Source organism: Zeus faber (genome assembly GCF_960531495.2).
Source record: "Zeus faber genome assembly, chromosome: 3".
Lineage (NCBI taxonomy): Eukaryota > Metazoa > Chordata > Actinopteri > Zeiformes > Zeidae > Zeus > Zeus faber.
The window spans coordinates 6,086,646-6,111,954 of NC_137190.1; the positions used below are offsets into that span (position 1 = coordinate 6,086,646).

At 48.1% G+C, this 25,309-nt stretch overlaps 1 protein-coding gene across 1 annotated transcript in view; it reads left to right on the forward strand.

Annotated features, from left to right (window-relative positions):
- Nucleotides 1-25,309, forward strand: part of adamts18 (ADAM metallopeptidase with thrombospondin type 1 motif, 18) — a 60,839-nt gene that overhangs the window by 5,678 nt on the left and 29,852 nt on the right. Inside the window, exons 2-11 of the mRNA XM_079997018.1 lie at nucleotides 6,976-7,288; nucleotides 8,432-8,649; nucleotides 9,333-9,416; nucleotides 9,897-10,056; nucleotides 13,925-14,030; nucleotides 15,014-15,151; nucleotides 15,298-15,451; nucleotides 17,163-17,258; nucleotides 18,052-18,200; nucleotides 23,703-23,875. Of these exons, the coding sequence (XP_079853144.1) occupies nucleotides 6,976-7,288; nucleotides 8,432-8,649; nucleotides 9,333-9,416; nucleotides 9,897-10,056; nucleotides 13,925-14,030; nucleotides 15,014-15,151; nucleotides 15,298-15,451; nucleotides 17,163-17,258; nucleotides 18,052-18,200; nucleotides 23,703-23,875 (1,591 nt within the window). The remainder of the gene's footprint in view (nucleotides 1-6,975; nucleotides 7,289-8,431; nucleotides 8,650-9,332; nucleotides 9,417-9,896; nucleotides 10,057-13,924; nucleotides 14,031-15,013; nucleotides 15,152-15,297; nucleotides 15,452-17,162; nucleotides 17,259-18,051; nucleotides 18,201-23,702; nucleotides 23,876-25,309) is intronic.

Sequence of the window (25,309 nt, forward strand, 5' to 3'; positions counted from 1 at the left end):
CCGATTTCCAGGCGCCCGCAAACCCATTTGTACCCGTCCGTTTCCCGCCGGAGACAACAGATTGGGATGTCTCGGCTCTGCAATGAGTCCCCTCTCCGGTCTCAGCCATAACTCAGCGGCGGGGCCCTGCCACGTAGAGGTCCGAGCGCTCGGCACTACAAGAGCAGAGCGGCACCGGTGAGGATCCCTGGTGGTCCGGCTGCCAACAGTGATGTAGTGCCCATTGTTAGATGCCAGCGGGAGGGAGGACGGGGGGAGGGGGGAGGAGCTGTGCTCAGCACGGACGTGCGGTGTTTGCGTGTGTGTGTGTGTGTGTGTGTGTGTGTGTGTGCACGTGATGGCTCGTTCTTCCCAGACTGCGCTGGGTCGGTGTCACATAAGACTAATGGCCGGTGTTGAAGTCTTCAAGTGGCTGCTACAACTCAGACAAACGGAGCTCCTACATCACCATCTCGCCTGCAGTTGTCAGAGCTGCATCTACCGCTGCTTTGGAAAGCACACCCGAGCGATGGCGGTGCAATCTGTACCGACGTGCCAAACATGGCACCATACGGCGATCATTTTTCTGATACAGATCCAGAAATCCCAAATACCTGCCCTCTCCCCACGGCTCTGCAAGACAACCCACAACTGTTTCATTGAGTTTCATTCTTAGTTTTTTTAACTTTCCGTCAAACGTGATTCTTTTTTATTCCGATTCACCCTCCCCGGTCGTTTTTACCGAATCCCGCCCTCTTGGGAGCGAGGGAGTGACAGAGAGATGGAAATAGCAGTTCTTCCCATGGCCTCCACCTCCACTAGATAACCCCGGGTCCCGCTGATGAAGGGCTGGGTGTTGCTAGTGGAAACTCAACTGGAGGTTATTTTTTTACTTTACCGCGCCGATCCCCAGACCATCGTTAACACATTACGGCAAAGTCAGTGGTTTATTTATTGTACTTATGCACAGACGGCGCTCTAAAGTTAGTTAATGACAGTGCAAACACACAGTCTCAGCTCCATTAGACCCCATGGGGTGTAGGGAGGTGGGGAAGGGTGCTGCTTCAAAACTGGTGAAATGGAACATAATCATTGTGTCTTTTAAATGCATTTATTTTTATTAAAAGTAACTGAATGTCTTTGTTTCGAATACAACATTTCAAAGGTTTGAATGCAGCAAAACACAAAAATAATTGAGTGAACAAAACAGCACATATTTTTACTTCCGTCCTAGTCCGTAGTTCCTCTCGGGTCACAGTTGTGTCAGCGATGCACTCTAACCTAATTAAAGCGCCGTTAACAACCCTGTGAAGGATGGCATTTCCATTTGTATGGGCCGGGCCGCTCCGGCCAGGGAGGATTCCTCCTGTCCCCCGCTGAGCCTGCACCGGTTGACGAATGGGACCCGGCCCGGAGGCTCCCGGCCGACAAAAGATCCGCCCGGCGTCGTTAGTCTCTCCCTTTGCCCGTGACGTGTCTGCGCTCACCTCGGCTTCGTTCCCCCGGACGCAGCGACGCTCCCGGGGCGTCACCGAGGTTGTTCAAAGGCAATTAGCCTGGCTGCACGGGGAGGGAAACCCTGTGGGGGCCACTAATGGCCCCAGGATCCCCATCACGGAGGGTGATTATCCAGATAATCAATCAGCGGTCTGATTGTAAGTGGCCGCCGCCGCATGCAGGGAATAGAGAACAGCCCAAAACCCAGACTGTCATCCTTTGAATGTCGCAACAATCACCTCTATTTCTATAGTAACGGTACTTTTCCACCGCAACATGCAGCTTAAGTGCTTTGCACTGATAGAGGCGAAACATAGCGATAACGAAAAAAACACACAAGCAGAATGCATTTGATAGAAAATAAATAAATATTATACTCAATTTGGTGACCTTGAAGGATTGCGATCATTCCCCAGCAAATGATTTCCAATCGAAATATTTCATATCCACATCATTTCTCTCAAGTCCTGAACTTCCCCCGAGCGATTCTGAAATAATTCTGAAATAACTCTCAAAATAATCCTCTCCCTCGGCCCTTTTCGACAGACTGGTGCCTTTTATACAACGTGTACCTTTCATTTCACTAAAAATATTCCTGCGACTTATTATAAATAGACAATTTTTTTGAAGTAGTGGAATATAAATGTTAATGGCGGTCGCACGCTGTCTGTTTGCTCTGCTGCTTTGGCCGACCGCGCTCTGCTGTTCTCTATTAATCCAAGGAGCGAAAATAAAACACCCCCCCACCCCCACCCCTACAGTGCTTTCCCATTTCTGCCAATTTCTCTTGATATATAATTTAAAACCGTAGTTACTCAGATAGTGACTGTTGGAATAAGTCGGGTTGGGCCTTCGGGCCGCCTGAGCTGCAGCGCAGATGTGCTCTAATCACCAGCTTGGGGCTTCTCGCTGCACGGCCCTGCTCTTTAACAGCGTGTAAGCACTTACTCATTTGGCTTATAATATCATGGTTTAGAAACCTTGAAAGAGCCTACGGTTTACGCAGAGACGACCTAATGATGCCCCCCCCCCGGCTATAAATTGTTTCCCCGCCGAAAAAGACAGACATGCTTGGTTGACGGTCCTGAAGTTTCGGGGGGGGCGGGGGGGACGGAGCCACATCAAATGCGCTGCTGCCCGGGCTCCACGGTGGAAAAGTCCCGGGAGAGGGTTTGGGTCCCGACTCCGTTTTGCCGTGCGGAAGGCAGTAGCTGGGTGTGGCCTGACGGTGCAAAAACTGCGGCACAGCAACGTGTATGGGAGGGGAGAGAGCGAAATGGACCGATGAGGAGATACGATGCATGTTTAGTGTCCGATGTGATAGCCATTCATAAGCAGTGGAGCCGCACGCGAGACAGACTCTGCTAAAAAAAAAAAAAAAATTCTAATCTTCATCTGTTGTCCCTAGTGTTGGACCGTTCCAATGGGAAAATTATAAAAAAGCCCTTTTGTAAAAGTGTCTCTCAGGTACTTCGGGAGACTTTTATTTTGAAATTCAATTGAAATGCCCTTTGAAGGCTCATGGCGACACCAAACAGAAGGAGATTCATCAAAGGTTCCTGAAGAGAGGAGGAGGCAAAGCCACAGAAAGAGAAGGAGGAGGAGGAGGAGGAGGAGAGAGTTAAAGATATATCCCTGTACATCCCTGTATGTTTGTGACGTGCACGCACACGTGCATACGCATGCCGTTGTGTGTTCAGCGGATCCCTTCAACCCAGTATTAATACAGTAAGAGCAGCTGACCAGAGCTCTCTGCATCACTGTTAAATTTCATAACGTGTGACGGTTAAAGGGACAGTACGTGGAGGAGCTTATGGGATATGTAGTGCTGTTGTCTGCTCTGTTCAGAATAAAGGCAGGAATACAGTATATTGCATAATTATTTCCATAATTATTCCATTATTTTCTATGGTGATGTTACGAGAGCAGGAGGGAATGGTGTTATTATGAGAGCGAGAGAGAGATTTTATTTCATTATTTTATGTCTTACTGTTTGTTTTCCAATCTGGTCAGATTGGGTCGCCATCCCTACGCACAGTGGGGGTGAATGCAGTCACACACTAAAGGCCATTTTAGATTTGTCACCGGACGTCATCTTCAAACAATGCGAAAATGAAACAGACAAAATTGTCGCGTGAAAAATGTTTCTTCAGCCACGACCCAAATTTTGGGACTTTTTTTTTGAGTCATAATTCCAAGAGAATTCACGCACCAGTCGTCGTGCCAACAAACTGTGCTGCTAATAACTGTGGTGGATGAATAATTTAATATCTTCAAACCCCAGCTTTTGGTTGGTGTGTCCCTGTATGTTCTCCTTAAACGTCAGTCTTAATAACCTTAGTGTGGCTCCTCCAAAGAGCACCAGCTGCTCGGGGATGTACATAAAACGATCATGTGATGTGACATCAGTGCTGTGATTGATTCTGTCACGAGGGAGAGGTGTTAAACGTAATGCAAATTAATTACATTGATCTGCAATTGAGAGAAATGGATGCATGTTCACTTCCCGTGCATCAGCAGTGCCCGTGCAGTGCTGCTGGGAGAGAAATCCATGACTAGCGTTTGGTTTTCAGTGGATTCCAATCGAGAGACTCGCTGTGAAGACACCAAATGCCACCCACAGACAGACAGACAGACAGGCAGACACACACCCACGCAAAGGCACACGCACACACACACACACACACACACACACACACACACACACACACACACACACACACACACACACACACATACACAAACTGCCGTTCCTGGCATATCTGGCATTAATTTCCCGTCATTATCAGCCAGAAGCACTTCCATGTGCTGCTGCTGGGAGTGACAGAGCCAGGGAGCCAGGGACGTTCGCTTGAAGGTACCAAGGGAGAGAGAGAGAGAGAGAGAGAGAGAGACCGGAGTGATCCAGGGAGTAAGCGCGATGGAGAGGCCCATGTGAGGAAGGGGTTGCAATTAGGGGCCTGCGGACCACAACCGGGCCACCAAGAAGGGCGGCGCAGCCCCAAAGCCTCAATAAATGCCAACACAGTTTTTTATTTTCCTCTTTGATTTACGGATTCTTTCCTTTCTCGTTTTGCTGCTGAAATGTACGGTACAGCACGTCAGGCACATTGAGGGTGGCTGTGTGGAGTGCAGTCCACCGCAAACCCCAGAGTTCCTTTCGATACTGCAATTCCTTTTTTCAGTATTGATAAGGTGGACCCCGCCACCAACAACGGAAACGGCGTATACTGAAGACGCTCAACACAAATACATTGAAGGGCTGTTTCTTGTAAAGGCCAGCTGGGTGGATATCATTATTGGATTTTGAAGGAAATTGATCTTATGGATTACCACTTCAAACAGGTCATACCAAGGCAGGATGAGACAAAGTGATTTTATTGCTGCAGTACAACGGATCAGAGAGTCAAGCTCTGAGAAAATCTGGCCCTTGTTACGTCTTAATTGATGAGCCCTGTCGTATGGAGAGGAGCGTGACTGAACATCCTGACAATGTAAATCTGAACGTGACGGCGTGATGGTTCACACGCGGGCGGTCGCGCCGCAACGCCGTCAGCGTGGAGTCCCTCATGGCGAGGGATGAACGAATGGATCGGAGCGGCACAGAATAAAGGGTTTGGGGTCCACTCGCGGTGCCACGGTTCAAAGATGGTACGGTGCTGTCTTAAAGTCCACTCAATCCCGACGAATCTTCCAGGAATTATGCCCAGGCCTTCACAGGTGCATTTATTTGTGCGTGTGTGTGTGCGTGTGTGTGTGTGCATGTGCGCGCGCCTTCGTGCGTGTGTGTAAATGACGCCTGGCTCTCCGACTGGGACGGTTGTGGTTTCCGTTTGACCCTCCGTCCCTCCATCAGAAGGAACGTTGAGGGCCCAGTTCTCGCGCCCCACCGCTCACAACGGGGACGCTTGGGAAGGTTTAGGACAACGATGTGAGTTAGCGCACGGCAAAACGAAATGAAAAGAAAAAAATACAACCTATTTCGCCCTGCAATCAGCGAGTGCCGCAAACATGGCTGAACTCACCATAACTGAGTCGTAAATTAACGCGGTTGGCTCTCTAACGGTATAATATATCACTTCCATCAACAGCTGTAAAGTGTGTGTTTAACGCTCTCCCCTCAAACGCTCCACATCTGTTGCTCTTATGACAGGGTTTGGCCTCACGGTGTGTTCGACAGCCGTGGTTTTCAAGGTGAACTGAGGTCAAAACAAAACACGCTGCCTCAGCAGAACGACGTGGATCTCTGGGAAGTCACATTGTCGGCCATATTGCTTTTTCACCGTCGGCCAATTGAAAAATTGCATTTGTATAGAATATTCTGCTGCAAATGTTCCGTAGAGCAGAGTACATGTAGAGTAGATATAGAGTAGAGACTTATATACACTTATATTTATTAATATTTAAGGCAGCATTTGACTTGACTTTATCCGTATTGAAGTTATCGTTTGACTTCACTTTATCAATATTCATCTGACTTAACTTTGACCTACGACACAGAATCCATGAGCACAATGCACCGTTTCTATCGGCCCGTGCTTTCAGTGCTCGAGTACTTGGTCGTGTTGATAAAAGCAAATATGACAATGAGAGCTCGACCGATATATCGGTCAAACCGATATATCGGTCATTATTTAACTTATTTGACCACATCGGGATCGGCAGTTGCTGATGTTACTGATTTTTAAGCAAGTATAATACAGGAAAAAAAAATTCTATAATTACAAAAATAAATATTATTGATTATTTATCCTGTACTTGTCTGTTTTACACTACTTTTAAGTTGCTCACCAAAATAAGCGCTGAAGGGCGACTAGGCATTATAAATCCATCCATGTTTGTTTACACTCGCGTGTAGATACAAACACGGCTCCCTAAGCAGGAAACGATGCTGCGTTCATGGGCAACTCGGAAAACTGATTCATTCCGGAAGTGATGATGCGTTCACTGGAACTCGGAAAAAAATAAAAGAAGAATAATGTTATTTTATCTTCTTCTTATCGTCTTTTACATTTTTTTCTATCTATCAAGAAGTTATTTGTGTGTTTATTGTTATTTATTTGTTTGCTTATAAGTTAAAATGTTCTCATATATAGAAACTTTGATAAAATATACGTTTTTTGCAAAATTTTGCGCTTTTTGACAAAATATCGATTCAAACATCGGTAAACGGTCAGTGGGTGGGTGGGTGACTCTTCAAAATCGGAATCGGCATTGGACCTAAAAATTTGGCATCGGTTGGGCTCTAATAACAATAATTTGGGGAGGACTTTCATGGCGCTTTCACGAGACATTCATACTCTATGAAACAATCATTAGTGATGTGGATATTATGACCAAGCAAGTTTACTGTCATGAAGCCTTAAAGAGTCTCGTCCAGTCTCGCCAAATCACGATATGGATATTACATCGGAATATCGCTCAGCCATAGTGGTGAGTTTGGACCAAACGTCTTGCGGCCCGTATCTCTTTGCTGACGTCTTGTATCTGTGTCTCCAGTCAGGTCTGATCCGTGTGTCCGACGAGGAGTTCTTCATCGCTCCGCTGCCGCAGCATCTCGCCTCCCAGCACAACTACAGCGCCCCCAGTGGTCACCACCCGCACGTCGTCTACAAGCGCTCAGCCGAGCACGTGGTGCACCGCGGACCCCGCAGCCCGCCTGGCGGCCCTTCAAACGGACAGGACAATCCCTACCTTCATCCCCACCATCGCGACCATGATGATGATCATCATCATCACCACCACCAGCGGCACCACGACTACCAACACGGGAAGCTGCAGAGGCAACACTTCTGCGGACGCCGCAAGCAATGTATGTAAGGGAACCTCCTTATCCGTATGCATCCTAAACCGACTTTGTCAATTTTTACTTTTTGTGAAGAAATGTGTACGGCTGTAATTTGCTGTGATTAACTCATACATTAAAGTTGAAATCCATAAAATCCAGAAGATACAATTTTTTCCAATCATCGGGTTTTCTCTCGTCTTCGCTTGAGCTTCTGGGGATATACAGTATATATATATATATATTTTTTTTGTGAATGTTCATCCATTTCGACAGTTTACTCACCGCAACTAGCTGCGCTGCTTTATCAAATCCACAAATTCACACTTGTTACGTGTGCCCAATCAGTGCATCCTAGCCGGGAGAGGCGGACCCCGCCACCAACAATGGACACAGCATACAGAGGAGCGCATGCAGAACGCAAATACATTGAACGTATGTTTATCCAAAAGTCCCAGCTCATATAAAGTATAAAATACGACATTCTTTAAACAGAATAATCTTATGGATTACCACTTTAAATGGTGTTTTTCATCCTTTATAACATTAGTGTGCAGAAATGCACCAAAGATTTCCGTCTGATGACATTCAGTTATTCAGTGTATCACCAGCCACCCGCTGCATTTGGGGGTTATCTTTCCTCCTCTCGTGCTGAGCGGGAGGAAGCAATGCAGGGAGTGAGTTTCCTGACCTTTCAACACCACAGCTTGCACCAGGCACGAGCCAGGAAACAGATAGCGCGTTCATCTGACTCTGATGCCCAAACTCTCCACCTTTATCTTTCCCTTTCTTCCATTGTTTCTCCCTCTCTCTGTGTCTGTCTCTCCTCATGTCCTCTCTCTCTCTCTCTCTCTCCCTCCCTCGCTCGCTCGCTCTCAGGAAACTTTTGGGGTCAAATTGTGATTTTTGGGACATCTTTGACAGTGTAATGCAATGCAAATCTAATTAAGAGTTTATTTTGGACAGAATATCATAAAGTGGGTCTCTGTATCCACTTCACCGGTTTCACGTCGGGTTCATGTTGGTTTTCCCCTGTCCTAGCATTGGTTTCCATCACTACCAGCTCCAACAGATAGTTTTGTGATCAAGTATATCAGTTTGTGGTCAAAGTTGGTCTATGTATGTGTTTTTTACTTTGAGTGAAAAGTAATACTCCCTCCCTCCATCTAGACGTACCCAAGCCCCCCCTGGATGATGGTTTCGTCATGCCTGATGAGTTCCAGGCTCCTGCAGAGGCAGAGGGGCCGAGTAGGGCCAAGCGCTCGGCCATCCACTCCAACCGGGTGGGGGCGCTCAACGTGGAGACACTGGTGGTGGCCGACAGGAAGATGCTGGAGAAGCACGGGAGGGAGAACATCACCACATACGTGCTGACCGTCATGAACATGGTGAGACCGGGGGGCGGCGTCATGTACATGGGTTGAATCTAATAAACGGGGTGTCTGCTGGTCTTTACAAAGTATTAAAAAGTCTTAAATTATAGTCCTTTACCTGACCTTAGTGCCCTTGATACCTTCCTCTGCCCTGTATCCAATGTATAGTACTTACTTTATCTTTTCCTGCAATACTTTATTGAATAAGAGAGTGAGGGTTTGTCCAGAAATTTAAAATCCTTATTCTTTATTGTCCAAAAAAAGTATTCAATTTAAATCTGATACCCACAGACAGACTGAAAAATAATAAACATAATGGCAAACTTATAATAATAATAATAATAATAACAATAACAATAACAATAACAATAATAACAATAATAATAATGTGAAAATAATTATTATTATGAAGATTAAATCTTCCATCATGTTTTTCATCAAACATAACTTCAAAGTGACACAAATCAGATGTGAAATCAAATGAAAAAAACAAACATTGAAATGATCTGCTTGTGAAGCTCACGTCACAGTAGGATTATGAAACATGCAATTAATTAAACTGTAATAAATTATATCAAAGGAAAAACTCAGGCTGGATAGAAGAAAGGATCATTCCGTGGCTCTGGGCCTATGGTGATGTAATATTCATAAATTCACAAGTGTGACCAGCGAGCGCTCTCCTCTGTGATGGACTGCAGGTCTCCAGCCTTTTTAAGGACGGCACCATCGGGACGGACATCAACATCGTGGTGGTCAGTCTGCTGCTGCTGGAGCAAGACCCCGTGAGTCCAAGACGTTCGGAGCCTGATTTGACTTTCTTCACTCCCCCATTGCTGCTCCAGACAAATATCAAACAAAAACAAAAAAAACTGTAATTACCGAGCAGCTACCAGACCAGGCTTTCTGTGGCGCTCATTCATTTGCTCACTCCTCCTTTCCCTCTCTCTCATCCGTCTGTGTGTTGTGGATATTTGTAAAAATAAGGCTTTAGATGTTGGAGCTGAGCTGTTCCTTTTAATAATGGTGACATTCTTTTTCTGGCGACTCGGCATAACCTGTTATTACCTATTAAGCCTCGTTATTGGAATATTGGAAACCTCTGTACAATAATTGTTGGAAAAACACACAAAGTGAGCAATTACTGGGAAGTAACTTCATGTAAATATTGGTAAAAACTGAACTCTCACTCCCTCTCTCTCTCTCCCTCTCACTCCCTCTCTCTCGCTCGCTCTCTCGCTCTCTCTCTCCTTCACCCTCCGCAGCTGGGTCTGACCATCAACCACCATGCCGACCAGTCCCTGAACAGCTTCTGCCAGTGGCAGTCGGGTCTGATGGGTAAGAGCGGGAAGCGCCACGACCACGCCGTCCTCCTCACCGGTCTGGACATCTGCTCCTGGAAGAACGAGCCGTGCGACACCCTGGGTAAGAGCCTCCTGGGGTGCAGTCCCACCTGGAGCCGCACGAGGTGCAGAGGGCGACCAAGTGACAACCTTCTATTACTGTTTGTAAGGAACGACTTAAAACGGTGATCCCGAAACAAATCCCATAGTTGATACTGTTTTAAGATGGCACTTTAAAAGAAACAGCCATTAAGTTTATACTCATGCATTTGCTCCTCTCGGAGCAAACTGTTGATATGGGTGGACATTCACAGAAAAAGACGGCAGAGTTGAAAAAATATTTGCGTCTACGCGAAATATCCATCTGAGGGATGTATATCACATAGAGAAGAAAGGAAATAGCCCTTTCCCACTGCACCAAAAACACGGTAACACCCGGCATTCTTCATTAGTGCGAAAAGGAAAATATGACACCAGGTCGCTGGCTCAAGAGGTAGAGCGGGTCGTCTAGTATTTGGAAGGTTGCCGGTTCGATCACCGGCTCCTCCTAGTAGCGTGCTCATGTGTCCTTAAGCAAGAGTCTCAACCCCCTAATTGCTCCGCAGGCGCCGCTCTTCGGCAGCCCACTGCTCCTAGGTGCTTGGATGGTGAAATGCAGAGAAGTGCATTATGTTGCCTCAGTTCTTGTACTTTGTGCGATGACAATTAGTTGAATCTCTTTACCAGAGTTCCAGACACTGACGCGTTAAGAGACACGAATTTTCGTGTATCATTCCAACATTTCATATCCCATTTTGAATCGAAAATCTAAATCAGAAGTTATTGACTTTTTTCCCGCATGGGGGACCATGGCATGTTGTGAGTGTGGGGATCGCTCCCCCCCAAGCCGGTCTCTGAACCAGCCGAGGGACCGGTGCACTCACCGACAGCGTGGATACTCCATGGAGTATCCATGGAGTATCCACGCTGCTTCTACTCTAGTGTTGTGTCGTTCAGGAACAATCAGCTTCTTTTGAACGGCTCAAAACACTTATTTTTCCAGGTTTTACAGTTTCATCTCGTTGTTTGTGAAAGTTGCTGTCTCACTGGCACCATGATACGCCCCTTTTCCGACGTGTTTGTGACGCACCAGAAAGAAAAGTACTGCATTTCTCCTGGCGAGGTGAAAGGTGCCAATCGCCTAAAATGAGCACGATGTAAACCAGCCAACTTCTGTGTAAAACCAGAGGGAGAGAGCTGAGAAACAGAACACACCTGAAAACAAACATGCAGCCACAGCATTTGTGTCATCAGCTTTCAAGTCTTTTGTTTGGCAGGAAAACACGATACCAAGTCTTTTTAACTTACAGGCCGGGTATTGCACACTAATTTCCTTGCGACATGGAAATGACATTCATCATTATTGTATAGTTATTAACTGTTAATACCCCAGTAATACGCTAGTAACAGTAGGTCATTTTACCAACGACATTTATCCCTTATTCATTAAGGTTTGGAGGGATTAGGTGAATGACTGAATCGGACATTTTTGAGAGAACCACTGTTTCTTACAAGGCCTATTGTAATTCACGTCGTTGTACAATAGTCTACTGCTATATTACTGGGTTATTGGCTCTTTATTATTCTGTAAAGTAAAAAAAAAATCTTCACATTTTACTTGTTAACTACTGGAAAACCACAAGGCCGGTTTTTAAAGCATTAACCAACAGACTTAGGAATCAGAAGATCATCAGATCCTAAGATCCTCCTGAAAACTCCCCCGCAGCCCTCTCTCCCTCGCTCAGCAGACTCTGGATCAGTTGGCCGGAGCTCCAGCTCCAGCTCCAGCTCCAGCTGCTGCTCCGGCTCCGGCTCCAGCTCCAGCTGCTGCTCCAGCTCCGGCCCTGGCTCCGGCTCCGGCTCCGGCTCCAGCTCCTGCTCCGGCAGCATCCTGCAGCGGGTGGGAAATCCCCCGTCCTGCAGCCCAAGCGTGCGTTGACACATGGCCATGCGTGGATCCAAGAGGGTTGCAAACCACAAGAATGCACTCAGTGATGAGAGAGAGAGAGAGAGAGAGAGAGAGAGAGAGAGAGAGAGAGAGAGAGAGAGAGAGAGGGAGGGAGGAAAAGAGCGAGCGATAGAGAGAGAGGGAGAGGAAGGGGGAGGTCAGGGGGGAGAGAGAGAGAGAGAGAGAGAGAGAGAGGGAGAGGAAAACAGAGAGCTAGAGAGCGAAATAGATCGAGAGAGAGGGAAAGAGAGAGAGAGAGAGCGGGAGAGAGGGAGGGAGCAAGAGGGAGAGGGGAAGAGAGAGAGAGAGAGGGAAAGAGAGGAAGAGAGAGGCAGAAGAAGGAGAGGGAGAGGGAGGGAGAGGAGTAGAGAGAGAGAGAGGGAGGAAGGGTGAGAGGGGGGAGAGGGTGTGAGATGGAGGAGGGAGCAGGAGAGAGCGACAGAGAGAGATAGAGAGAGGAAGAGAGAGAGAGAGAGAGGGAAGGAGAGGAAGAGAGAGGGAGAGGGGGAGAGAGAGAGGGAGTGAGCCGAAGCCTTGATGTGATTATGCTCTTTGCTCCTCGTCCTCCTGACTTTGATGCTCCGGCTCGGAGGAAAACGGCCGTCAGAGCGTTTAAAAGCCTCCTGGGTCCGTCTCCCCGTGGAGAACCTACACATCTGAAGGTGTTCTTCACGCCAGGGTCTATCTGGAGATATCTGCAGGAGGTTACGGTGACGGGGAAGAGAAGTGCGAGCTTGGTTCCCGGTCCCCTCACAGTAACTTGATTCCGTCCAGACTTGTTGAAATGAGAACAGTTTATCGATTAAAAACCAACACGTTCAGACACGTGGCCCCCACAGCGTCATACATGAGTACAAGCCTGGATCTACCAGGGCAATCATGGCACCTGTTCAGGGGCCCCTGAGCGCGAAAGGGCCCTCTGCCATGGGGGGGGGGGAGTGCATTTAAAAAAATAAAATAAAAAATGTTATGCCCGGCTCCACAGAAAAAAACGCCACAAAGCTTGACCCAATCCATTCATCTTGATAATTATCCAATCAGAATGAGATACAAGTTGGCGTGGTGGCGTGGGGCGGGCGTGGTGGCGTGGGGTGGAGTGGGGTGCAATTTGCGCCCCTGTCTCCTTCTCCGCGCGTAATGGAGGGAGAGCGATCGCGGGCAATGTGCGCCCGCCATCGCCGCTCCACTGCACGTCCCCGTGCCGCCTCGTGCCGCGTTCTTCCGAACAAATCTGATGAAAACGTTGTGTTGTTGTCTTGGATTTGTTCAATTTTGCCCCGTTCCCTCATTGAACGACACATAAAAAGGACACATGACGGGGACACTTTCTCTGTCGCTCTCTCACCGCCCCTCGGTGCCCAGGGGCCCCTGGAGGTACTAATCCAGCCTTGCATGGCAGTTTGAATGCATATTATTTTGAAACAACAAACAACCAATCACATCAAAGATATACACATACATCCTACAGTTTGGACTTTTTGAGTTTGGGTCAGTGTTGCACACGGTTGGGTTGTATCCAGAAAATCTTTAACAGTAAAATCCTCATTCATACAAAGTACATTCAGGAATAGGTTTTTGAGATAAAAAAAAACAAAACCCCATCTCTCGAAAACAATCATTATCTCTGTCTATTGGGTTGGGTTTCACCTGTTCAATGCCTTTCATGTTTCCACGCACATTGTTAGGGGAAGTTCTTTTTCTTTTTCAACTCTTTCTCTCTCTCTCTTTCCCTCTCTCTATCTCTCTCTCTATCTCACTCTCTCTATCTCTTTCCCTCTCTCTATCTCTCTCTCTATCTCACTCTCTCTATCTCTTTCCCTCTCTCTATCTCTCTCTCTATCTCACTCTCTCTATCTCTTTCCCTCTCTCTATCTCTCTCTCTATCTCACTCTCTCTATCTCTCTATCTCTCTCAATCTCTCTCTCGCTCTCTCTCTCTCTCTCTCTCTCTCTCTCTGGTGCAGGTTTTGCCCCCATCAGCGGCATGTGCAGCAAGTACAGGAGTTGCACCATCAACGAGGACACGGGCCTGGGCTTGGCCTTCACCATCGCCCACGAATCCGGACACAAGTAAATACGTCACTTAAAAGAAAGAAAAAAACGCCGGGCGGGGTCGGCCGCGTGAGGAAAGGATGAAGGAAGATTTCTGCTTAATGACAAAATTAAATCATTAAAATGAGGCGGTTAAACTGTTTACCTTGATTAAAATGTCAAGTAACGGTCTCCTGTACACACACCCACGAACACACACACACACACACACACACACACACTTATTCTCCCACTGATGTGAGAACATTTCATTAGACCAGTTAGACTTTTAATGTCGTATTTAAATGCTCTTCTACCCCCTTCTCCATCCTCCTACCAGCTGCACTGGGTCCGGTTTAACCAAACACATGCAGTAATAGCATTACGTTAGAGCGCTGCTTCATACTCTCCACAACATGTACAGAGGGAATACTGGGAACGGCATTTGTGTGTTTTTCAGGGACGTTCATTCCTCATATTTGTACATTTCCATGTTGCGGGGAAGGATTTTTCGTTTTGGAGACGCTGGCAGGCATTCAACACAAACTAGAATCAACCTGTTTTCGTTACTAATTTGGCCCAGCGCGGCTGGCAGCGGAGTGAGAGTATCTTTAATCTTCAACATTGTAATGAATGCAGTCATACAAATTGGAGGCGTGACACTCTACGGCGAAAAAACCCCCAAAAAAACCCTCCAAAACAAAAACCCAAAACCATGGCGACCCAGTCGGATTCAATCCAACCGCGGGCCAAACGCCGCTAACCACTGACAACTGCAGACAGATGTAATTAGTAGACATTAGCAGCTTATTCCTATAAAGGGAGTCGAACCGCTGGGCTTCAGCTCCCCAGCATCAGGGAACTCGCTCCGTAGATCCCAAAATTGGTTTCTCTGCTCTGCGCGGCGCGGGCGGAGTGAAGGTCGAACGGTCGATCAGAGCGACGCGTTTCCGTTAATCGTTCATCCGGAAAGGAACGTGAATCTATTTGAACAGAATCCCCCCCCCCCCCTCTCTCTCCAGTTTTGGGATGATCCACGACGGCGAGGGGAACCCGTGTCGCAAGGCGGAGGGCAACATCATGTCCCCCACTCTGGCGGGCAACAACGGGGTCTTCTCCTGGTCCACCTGCAGCCGCCAGTACCTCAACCGCTTCCTGGGGTGGGGCTCCCGAACGCACGCACACACACACACACACACACACACACACACACACACACACACACAAGCTATCGATGCACAACTGGGCTCTCGGTCTCCTTTTGGGTCTCCTGACGCACGGGGGTTGTTGTTGTTTGGTTCCTCAGGACGGCCCAGGCGTCCTGCTTGGTGGACGAGCCCAAGCAGATGGGTCAGTACAAATACCCCGAGCAGCTTCCTGGTCAGCTCTACGACGCTGACACTCAGTGCAAGTGGCAGTTTGGATCCAAGGCCAAGCTCTGCAACCTGGATTTCGTCAAGGTGATATTTGACTTCCCGGTCTTCATTAAAATTGGATGAAAACTACAGTATGTACAGTATGTACGCAGTTACGGGCACTCGGTTAATCCTTTGGAGAAATGGAGACTTTTCTAGATAGGATTGTTTTCTTTTTGGTTTTCTTTTGGATCAATGATCCTGACGTGCAGAGAGCTGCACACTGGGCTGGAAGCAGAGCAATAGGTTGCAGAATGTAAAAATTTAGGACAGAGGACAAAAGCAGCAGCAGCAAATGAAAAAAATGAAAATGTTTCAAATGAATAAATCAAAAAAACAACAAACTAAATAAACTGATATGTAAATCAATAGATAATTAAATAATAATAATAATAATAAATTGCTCTGATGGCACTGATGCCTCAGAGCAAGAAGCTCCAGGGTTCGAATCCCGGCCGTCCCAGGTCCTTTCTTCGCTGAGTTTGCATGTTCTCACCCCGTTAGCGTGTGTGTGCTCCGGTTTCCTCCCACCATCAAAAGACGTGTGTGTTCGGTGTCGGTGCCCCTGACCGAGGCTATGGCAAAAGAGCTGCAGTGGGTCCCCGTGCGTGGCACTGCGGCTGCCCAAAGCATAGGTATAGGATGGGTCAAATACAGAGGATTTATTTCGTTGTCGCCCAATTGTACAATGACAAATAAACGTCTTCTTATAACGAGTAAGTAAAGCATAATTTATTTTTCTTTCTGAGACGCAGGCCTCATTCCTTGCTGCAGGGGGTTGAGCCTCTAGAGAAAGGTTCATAAAGCTGATCACCTATCAGGTGGAGTGTTGACTATTACTAATGAGGCGGCACTAAACTCACACTTGATTTGATTTGCATAATCACTGCAGGGTGGACTGATGGAGGGACACCCCTGGGTAAAAAGCATTCCACGCAGTGAATGGGTGGAATGCCCAACGCTCTTCGTGTAATTCTTCGTCGTAAATGCATTTTGTAAAGCGCACATTCACATGTAAATCCCGTGTTGATCGGCCTGTATGAGGCTGGGCTGGGAAAACCGCATCCTATCAGTGGTCTCCATAATGGATTGGAACAGGCAATGCAGCCGGGGCTATTCAGGACTCCCCTAACCCCCCACAACCCCCGGGCTCCCTGGACGCAGATGAATTACCAAATTACCCTCTTAAACTTCTATAGGAGTCCGGGGTCGGCTAATAAACCCACAGGCTGATTAACAATGGATTTGAGGTTTAATTTAGTCCCCCACTGGCTGTAGATTAGTACCGATATCACTGGTTCAAACGCTGGCGTGCGCATACACACACACACACACACACACACACACACTCACACACGCACACACACTGACTCGTTCCCTCCCAGATTTGTCACATGCCAAAACACAGTTGGTGGTATTAAACTGCTGCTGTCAGTGATAACGTTTGACGCGCAGGTTGCCCGCCTCTGCTGCTAACTGCAGATTTTTGGGTGCTGCGGTGGGGCGATCGATCGGTTTGATGGAGGTTCTGACACCTGCCAATGTGTGCAGAGTCAGTTGCCTTTTTTTAGGATGCTCCATGTGAGAATAAACCAGTATATCAACCTACACAACCATTATGAACACTGTGTGGTCCAATATGTGTATCCAATATTTCAATATGTCTATCGTAGGGAACAACAGATGTGAAGGGTTTTTCTCCTTATTTTACTTGATTGTTAAAGTCGAATCTTATCCGATTTGATTGCATTGGCAGGACATCTGTAAGTCCCTGTGGTGCCACCGGGCGGGTCATCGCTGTGAGACCAAGTTCATGCCCGCTGCCGAGGGAACCACCTGTGGACCCGATATGGTGAGCCGGGAACTTGTGTCATGGATGCCTCTTTATACCCGAGACAAAAAATTGCATGGGTGAAGTTTCTATGAATTTATCAAAAAAGTTCTAAAACAAATCATAAAAAAACCTCGTAGACATGCTCCATTACCCGGTCCCGGAAGGTTACAGAGCTAGAAATAGCAAATCTTTCAGTTCCAGTGCTGAAAATTTCACTAACTACTGAAAGTGCCTTTTAGTTTCCAAATTACTTTATTTCCACGACAGTATGCAGAATCATTGTGTACATTTTTTTTTTTATTATTATAATTCTTATTCTTTTTTTGAGAATTCATTCTTAAATACTTAGCGATGTTAGCCGGTGCCAGGGGATCTTACATGGTCATACTACAAACACACACCAAAACCTTCTCCACCGCGAAGGCCTCCAGGACGTTCTGATGTCTTGTGTTTTCCGTGTTTTACGTCCAGCGCAGTGAAAGGTAAAACTCCGACAGGGAGCGGGGCGGTGACATGTCTGAAAGAATGGTTTGGCTTTGATAAGGTGTGTGCCTGTGAGTGTGTTTGTAGGGTTTTTGGGTTTTTTTTGCACAAAAAGGGAAGAAAAGTAGAAAGAAAGAGTGTTTTTGTGTGTGTTTTGGCTCCAGACTGAACTGATTGCCCAGGTGTGGCGCTGGGCAGTCGCCCAAAAACCAGGAGTCCCAGGCAGGGCGCCCAGTCAGCGCTCCAAGACAGATATCAGACTTTTTTTGTCTTTTCTGTCTTTCTTCTCATTCCTTCATCCTTTCCTCCTTCCACCCCCACCCCACAGTGGTGTCGGAGGGGTCAGTGTGTGAAATACGGGGACCACGGCCCCAGGGCGGTCCCCGGCCAGTGGTCCGGCTGGTCCCAGTGGTCCGACTGCTCCCGGACCTGCGGGGGAGGAGTCATGTACCGGGAGCGCTCATGTACAAGCCCGAGGTACACACACACACACACACACACACACACACACACACACACACACACACACACACACACACACACACACACACACACACACACACACACACACATTGACTGCAGTCAGCCAATAACTTTGGACTCCGACTTATCCAATTTTTAACTCCTATTCAGGTCTCCTCATATGGGTTTAAACATGATATACTGCTTTCACACACTTTTAGGACAAGGATAATGTTTCTCTCGATTCGCCTCGACCTGTTTTCGTCTCTTCGTATCGAGGTATTGGGCAACATCGAACGGCGCTGTAGTTTGGGACGTGGAGAGATTCTTCAGGTCTCCCATCGCCACAAGTCCTTCCAGCGTGAACACCTGAAAACGCTGTCCGCCAAGCAGCTGTCAGCACGCGCACGCGCGCACACACGCACACACACACACACACACACCTTCACAGTGCTATTAGCCTGCTAACCTCTCATCGGTGGGGCTGACAGTCCGACCGTGGCTGCCGCGGTGCAGCCAAACCTCAGAACTCTGAACCAGCCCACTCACTCATTCCGGTGCAGGTCTGTGTGTTTTTGTTTGTCAAATCCTCCCCAGGTATGTCATTACGCGCACGGCAGTGAGCGGTTTGTGTTTTCTCTATTATTGTCTTTCCATACTTAGGTCCCGGCCACAGAGCGGGAAGGCCCCGCGCATAATCCCCGGTTATTATCCTCCACGGGAGATGGGGAGATTTCTAGAGATGTTTTTGAGGCTTTTACGCCCGCACGTCTCCATGTTCTTACGTTATATGCCTGTTTATCCGTGCACGGTACATCCGGTCCGGCAGGCCCATCCCGGGCGGGCCACGGGCGTATTCAACTTCACCAAAGCACTTTGTGAAACGGGCTTCCATGAGCTTTCCGAGAGAGGGCCGACGGTGTGTTAAAACCTCATTGGAAGTTTTGTCTGTACTTTGGAGTCTTAAAAACGGTGCGATTGCCATCATTTCCGGATGTCTGCAGCTGTTTGCCCGATGCTGTAAAGCGGGAGGCCAAAAAAAAAAAAAAAACCTGAAATATTCCTCAAAAGCAGTGCGAGTGAAGATTCCCTTTCACGTTACCAGTTTTATTTCACAAATATGTTTCGCAGAGGGTTGATGTTTTACACACATTTCAGCAGGATCTCTGCACTGATTGGTCAACAGATCAGGAACATGTGTGTGTGTGTGCACATGTGCGCGTGTGTGTGTGTCCGTGTGCTTGTGTGCGTGCGTGTGTGTGTGTGTGCACGTGTGTGTGTGTGTCTAATCACTGGTTTTCCCTTTGATGCGTTTGGGATCGATGTTAAACTCTGTTGAACTGACGGATGCGCTGCCTCCATCTGTTTCCAGTCCCCTGTGATCCATTCTCCCTTTTTGTTCACACTGATAGTTGGGTCCTCAGCTCATAAAGCCACGCGACGAGGACTTTCTGCCGTTTTAATGTTCACATTGGCATCGGGATCGGCCTCTGAAAAATGAGAATGAAATGAGGCACTTTGGATTTGCCGATTATGGCGAGCGTCCGCGCACTGGATATTTGCTGGTGGGAAAATAATGCGGCGACACAGGAAGCGATGCGCTCCGTGTGTCACGCAGAAATACGGAAGAGAATGAGCAGATCGCACCCCCCACCCCCCCCCACCAAAAAACCCCCAAAAAACAACCCCCGACGTCTTTACTGCTGAGGCTGGATGGTGAGTAGAAGGTTAACAAACCTTCGAGACGGCCCGGGCTAATTAGGACCAGACTCTCCGCCCTCCAGACAGCCTTAAAACCTCTGGTAGGGACTACATGGGGGGATTGTTTTCTTTCTCTCTTTTTATTTATTTATTTATTTATTTATTTTTTTTTTAAATCCCCATCTCGTCCGGCTCATCCTGCGTGGCTCGGGCTCGCGTCCCTCCGGGCCTCGCTTTACCCCCGTCCACTGCCTCGCTCCCGCAGAGGCGTTTGAAGACGCCGGAGGCCGGGGCGTCGCGTGACTCTGCTGCGGGAGTCGCTGCGTTCATCACCTCCGGGAGGGGGGGGGGGGGTTGACACGGTAACCTCGGCGTCGACTCATCTTTCTCTAATCCCCGCAGGGGATCAAAGAGGTTTTTTTTTTTTTTTTTTTTTTTTTTTCCCACACGGAGCCGTGCGGTGGTGGAGAATCCCTCATATGATACACATCACGCACCGTGGCCAGCAGACGATAAGCGGGAGCAGGGAGCTCTCTAATCCAGGTTAGCTGTCATGTTCATTTATCTCCCCTCGCTCCGGCGCTGAACAAGCCTTTGTACCAACAGCTGCTTGGAAAGTGGGTTGGTTAAACGCCGCCCCCTTCCCGCCCGACCGCCACCTCGGGTCAGCGGAGTAAGAGGATGACTCCCCCCGCTCCTCAACCCCCCCGGCTCCCCGGCTCATCGGGGGTCCCGACTGGGCTTCGACTCGCATTCGAGTTTGGAACGTTCTGTGGTGACGTGTTAGGCCACGCTTCGGTTTGGGTCTCTCAAGTTCATAATTAAAAAATCAACTTTACACACACACACACACACACACACACACACACACACACACACCCTCAGTCACACACACACACACACACACGTACTTCCCGTCTCCCGTTGTCGTCTTCAACCTGATTGTGTTTGACCGTCCCGCAATAATCTCCATTGCTTATTTTGGCAGGGACCCCTATGCTCCTAATCGGAGCAGAACACGATGGATTAACCGCAATTTGACCGCTTGTCCCGACGGTATCATAAACCCCTCAACCCTGGCACCAGACTGCGGTTTGTGGGTCTCCTCTGTTTATGGGGGGGTTCAATCCAGCGGAGCGTATCTCGGGGATAGAAATCGCAATGGGATCGGGACGTTTGCTGTGGCGGCTTGTGTCGCTTCCTCGACTCCTAGGCGCGCCAAATGCTGCGCGCTCTTTGCCATTTTGGTTGCGTCGGTGGGTGTGACGACTGGGAGATATTTGCCCTCTGGCACCGGTAAAACCTTGTGAACAAGACAAGAGGAAAACTCCCCCACCCACCCAAAAATGAAAAAAAAACAAAAAACATCCCTCCACATCTGATTCTAGAACGAAGCAATTTGCTGCTTTACGAGGCGAGAAGTGTTAAAGGAGCCTGAGAAGGATCGGTGGCCCAGGATGGTGGAGTCTCTTCAAGGCCGAGGGATTCTTCCCCCTTCTTTCCTCCACCTCCCCCATCCTCCCCCTTCGCTCCCCCTTCGCCCCCCCCCCCCGGACCACCTGCTAGATCAAACGCAGCCGGCCCTAATCCTCCCCAACAGGACCCGGGGGGATTAGGGTTCACGATCTTGACCCGCTTTCGTATGGAGAAGATTTTGTCACACGCTGGATTCAAGTGGGGGCATCGGGTGGTGATCAGATCTTCACGAGACCACCCCCCCCCCCGCCCAAACAGTCGAGGAGAGGGGGGCCTCATGATGGTTCTTCACAGGGGGTAAACCCTCATAAACATAAGGGGGCCGCGTATATTTTGAGTGCTCTGGAAGAGGGTTGGGGGGCGACGGAGGAGATGACAGCACCCGTGACCTCCGACCCCGCGTCGGCTCTCACCTGACGGGCCGACGCGCCTCCCGGGAACGAAGCTTTCAACGCAGCCGAGATTGAGAGAGAGACAGAGAGACAGGGGGAGAGAGAGAGACAGGGGGAAAATTGGGGCAAAGGAGAGCAAGAGAGGGAGGTGGGCGGGGCACGGAAAAAGGGGCAGGTTTGTCGTATTTCCAAACCTTCCGTCGGAAACGGTGTTTTTTTTTCCTCCAATACCGGTTCAAAGAGCGGATCGTAAGATAGAAATGAGATGAGGTGCAGGAAACATCAAGAGCGGAAGAAAACACGTGAGATAAATAGACCACAAAATGGAAGAGAAGAGAATGAAATGCAAATAAAAAGTGTGTTCGTATTCGTATTCGTATTCAAATATAACTTATATGGAGCCTTTTCAGCCACTGGCGTCCTTATATATACGGTCGTCTTCCTGCCCTCATGCAACAGAAATATATGTTCATTAAGAGGTAACACAGTTTAAATCATTATATGTAAAAAATGAACAGGTCAGTGATACATGCGGTGTATTCCATAGTATTTTAGCAATATATTGTGTCCAATAATCCATTAATATAGTATACTTTTAATCATTTATTTGAATATGCTGTTAATGACCAATTATTGACATGACTCATTGATCATAAAAAAGTATTAGTATATATTTTTCAAACAAAAATATTATTTTGTGATATATTTGAATAATATAATTTTAGGTCATGTACGGTAATTACACTGCGTAATGTATTTTCAAAGTTGAAGTTAAGTAACAATATTTTGCCACTTATTGCTAAATATATGCAGAAAGTGTACTTTCTTCATAGATGACATTATATCTTATATCAAAATACAGTGTATAGTCAATATCCTATATGTGAGCCCACCCTCTCCCACCATGTCTCGTTCTGGCTCTGCAGTAAGCGCTCCGCCATATGGGCCCCGCTGCTAAGTTCCTAATAGGATCTGATGCCTGCGGACACCCTCTGCAAAACCTCTCTCCGTGTCTCACAACGGGAAACAGGACTTTGTAGGAAGCAGATTTATTTCAACACCTTGGACACCGGTCGAGTCGCTCAGTGATTGATGAAACAGCGGATCAGAGGATGGCGGTGGACGTGCATGCTCTTCTGGGTGGGCCCGCGTTCTTCCGACCGGAGGACTAATTATAATTCACAAGGACCCAATCATCTGGGTTTTTGTGGAAGTTATATTAGTTGTTCTCACTTCAGGGTTTCTTTGTCCCTCTGGGTTTTTATGGCTGCTCCCGTGACCTTTTTTATAGTTTTCCTGTCAAAGTCGCCCATTATAACATATAGTGAAGTATGTTTATAAGACATACGATCAGCGCGCCCTCAGAAGGCAGAGCTGCTCCTGTGCATGTGTCTATTAGTGGACACGTGTGTGTGTTACGTGAAGTAGGATGCGTGTGTGTTGACGCCTGCGTGCCGCCTCTTACGTTCCGCCGCGTCGTAAATAGCTGAAGTCAATTTTCTCTGCTGGTGGCGATGTCGGAATTCCTGGAATGAGTCCTAAACGTCTGGGAAGTGGGAGTGGAGAGCGTTAAAGCGGCCACATGCAAAATATGCATTAAAACAGATACAGCTTTTTGGAAAATCGGATCTACAAAACGCTGACAGCACAAACGGATTTGAATAAACGGACATGAAACAAAGATAAAAATGATCCGGAGTTAAAATAAACAAACAGGTTCGGCTGATCTAACTGAGGGAGACTTTTTGAGCCCGCCTTGGAGTGGGGTGCGGGTTAAAGGTCATATCTTCTCGTAGCTGTTAATTCCGACTCCAACCGTTATAATTCCAGCACCGCTGAACGGGTTTCCGGGCACACTTCCAGGCCGATCACGGCTGATCCCTACCCCTCTCGCTCCCCTCCCGCTCTCCTGATCCCGTCCACCCGTTTTTGTTTTTTTCCTGTCCAGGCCCCAGAACAACGGTAAGTTCTGCCCCGGCTCCAGCCGCCTGAACCAGCTGTGCAACACCAGGCCCTGCCCGCCCGCGGCGCTGGACTTCCGGGCCCAGCAGTGCGCCGAGTACAACAGCAAGCCCTTCAGGGGCTGGTACTACAAGTGGAAGCCCTACACCAAGGTGGACGGTACGTGGAGTGGACCACGCGCGCACGCCGGGCGCTGTGGTGATGCTACGCCGGGTTTCACAACTCCAAGTCGTACCTCGGCCCCGCTCACGTCGTCTTGGAGCTGTGTTCGCTCTCTGTTACCCATGATGCACCACGTTCCAGGTAGACGTGCGCAGAGCCACAGAGAAACAATGAGCTATTTCGCACATGTTTAACTCTGCTTCACCCGCGGTTCACAGTCCTGTATTTAGGGCGCGCGCACTTCAACGTGCAGAAAACAAAAAAAAAAGAAAACACACAAATCTTTATTTTTTTTTTCTCTCAGCTTTTCTTTGTGTCTTCTTTTGCTATTTTTGGATCGCACGGATCCCCTGTCGTGTTCTGAAAAAACACCCGAAATAAAGAGTTTGATTTGATTGATTGCAGCGGCATTCGCGGGAGCTGATGTTAGTGTATAAATATTGGATCGCAGATCAGTCGGGAGCGAGCTGCTTCATGCCCCCCGATCCCTTCCAGTCGCACGTCCCCGCGTTTGAGGAAATGCACGCACCGCGTTTAGCGTTATTAAAAGATGTAAAGCAATGAAAACTGGGACGAAAAGGAAGAACCCATTAGTTTCGGGTGTACAAGGGTAAAAGCTACTGATTACAATACTCATGTAGATATGTTTTTGTGGTGCAGATTACAATATAATTAGACGCATTCTAGTCATTAACCCCCAAATGACTTTGTCTTTAACAAACCTGCTGAATCAGCGTGAATGCTTAACAGATGTTCTCGTGCACTTTCTCACATCTCTCCCCGCGAGCGTGAGTGATCTACCAGAGCCCGGGCTGTCGGGAGATCAAGAAGGAGAATGTTTTGGAGAATGTCCGTCTCCTCTTGCTATTTTTGGATCGCGCGGCACTCCTGTCGCGCTCTAAAAACAAACTCAAAATAAAGAGTTTGATTTGATGGATAACGGCGGCATTCGCGGGAGCCGATGTGAACGGGGCAAACACTGAACCGCGGATCAGTTCGGGGCGAGCCGCTTCACGCCCCCGAGCCTGTTTGGAAGTCGGACATCCCCGCGTTGGCGATCCCCCGAACCCGGATCAGCCAATCGGGAGCCTCCGTGAGGGCGCTCGCTGTTTCTGGAGCTGGAGGCGAACGATCATAGTTTCGGATAAGATGCTGGAGTAACGTGTCGCCGCCTGCAGCCTCGCTCTCAAGTGGGCAGATTTCCAGCACAGGCTTGCTGGGCCAGCTACCTATTGTCAGTGAGTGAAGAGAAAGAGAGAGAGAGAGAGAGAGAGAGAGAGAGAGAGAGAGAGAGAGAGAGAGAGAGAGAGGAAGAAGGGAGAGGAGACACATGGGGAGAGATACAGAAATCCAAAAATAAGTCAAAATGCAGTGATAAAGGGAGACCAATTCAGACCTCGAACCTCCTTGGTCGCTCTCCCATCGCACCTG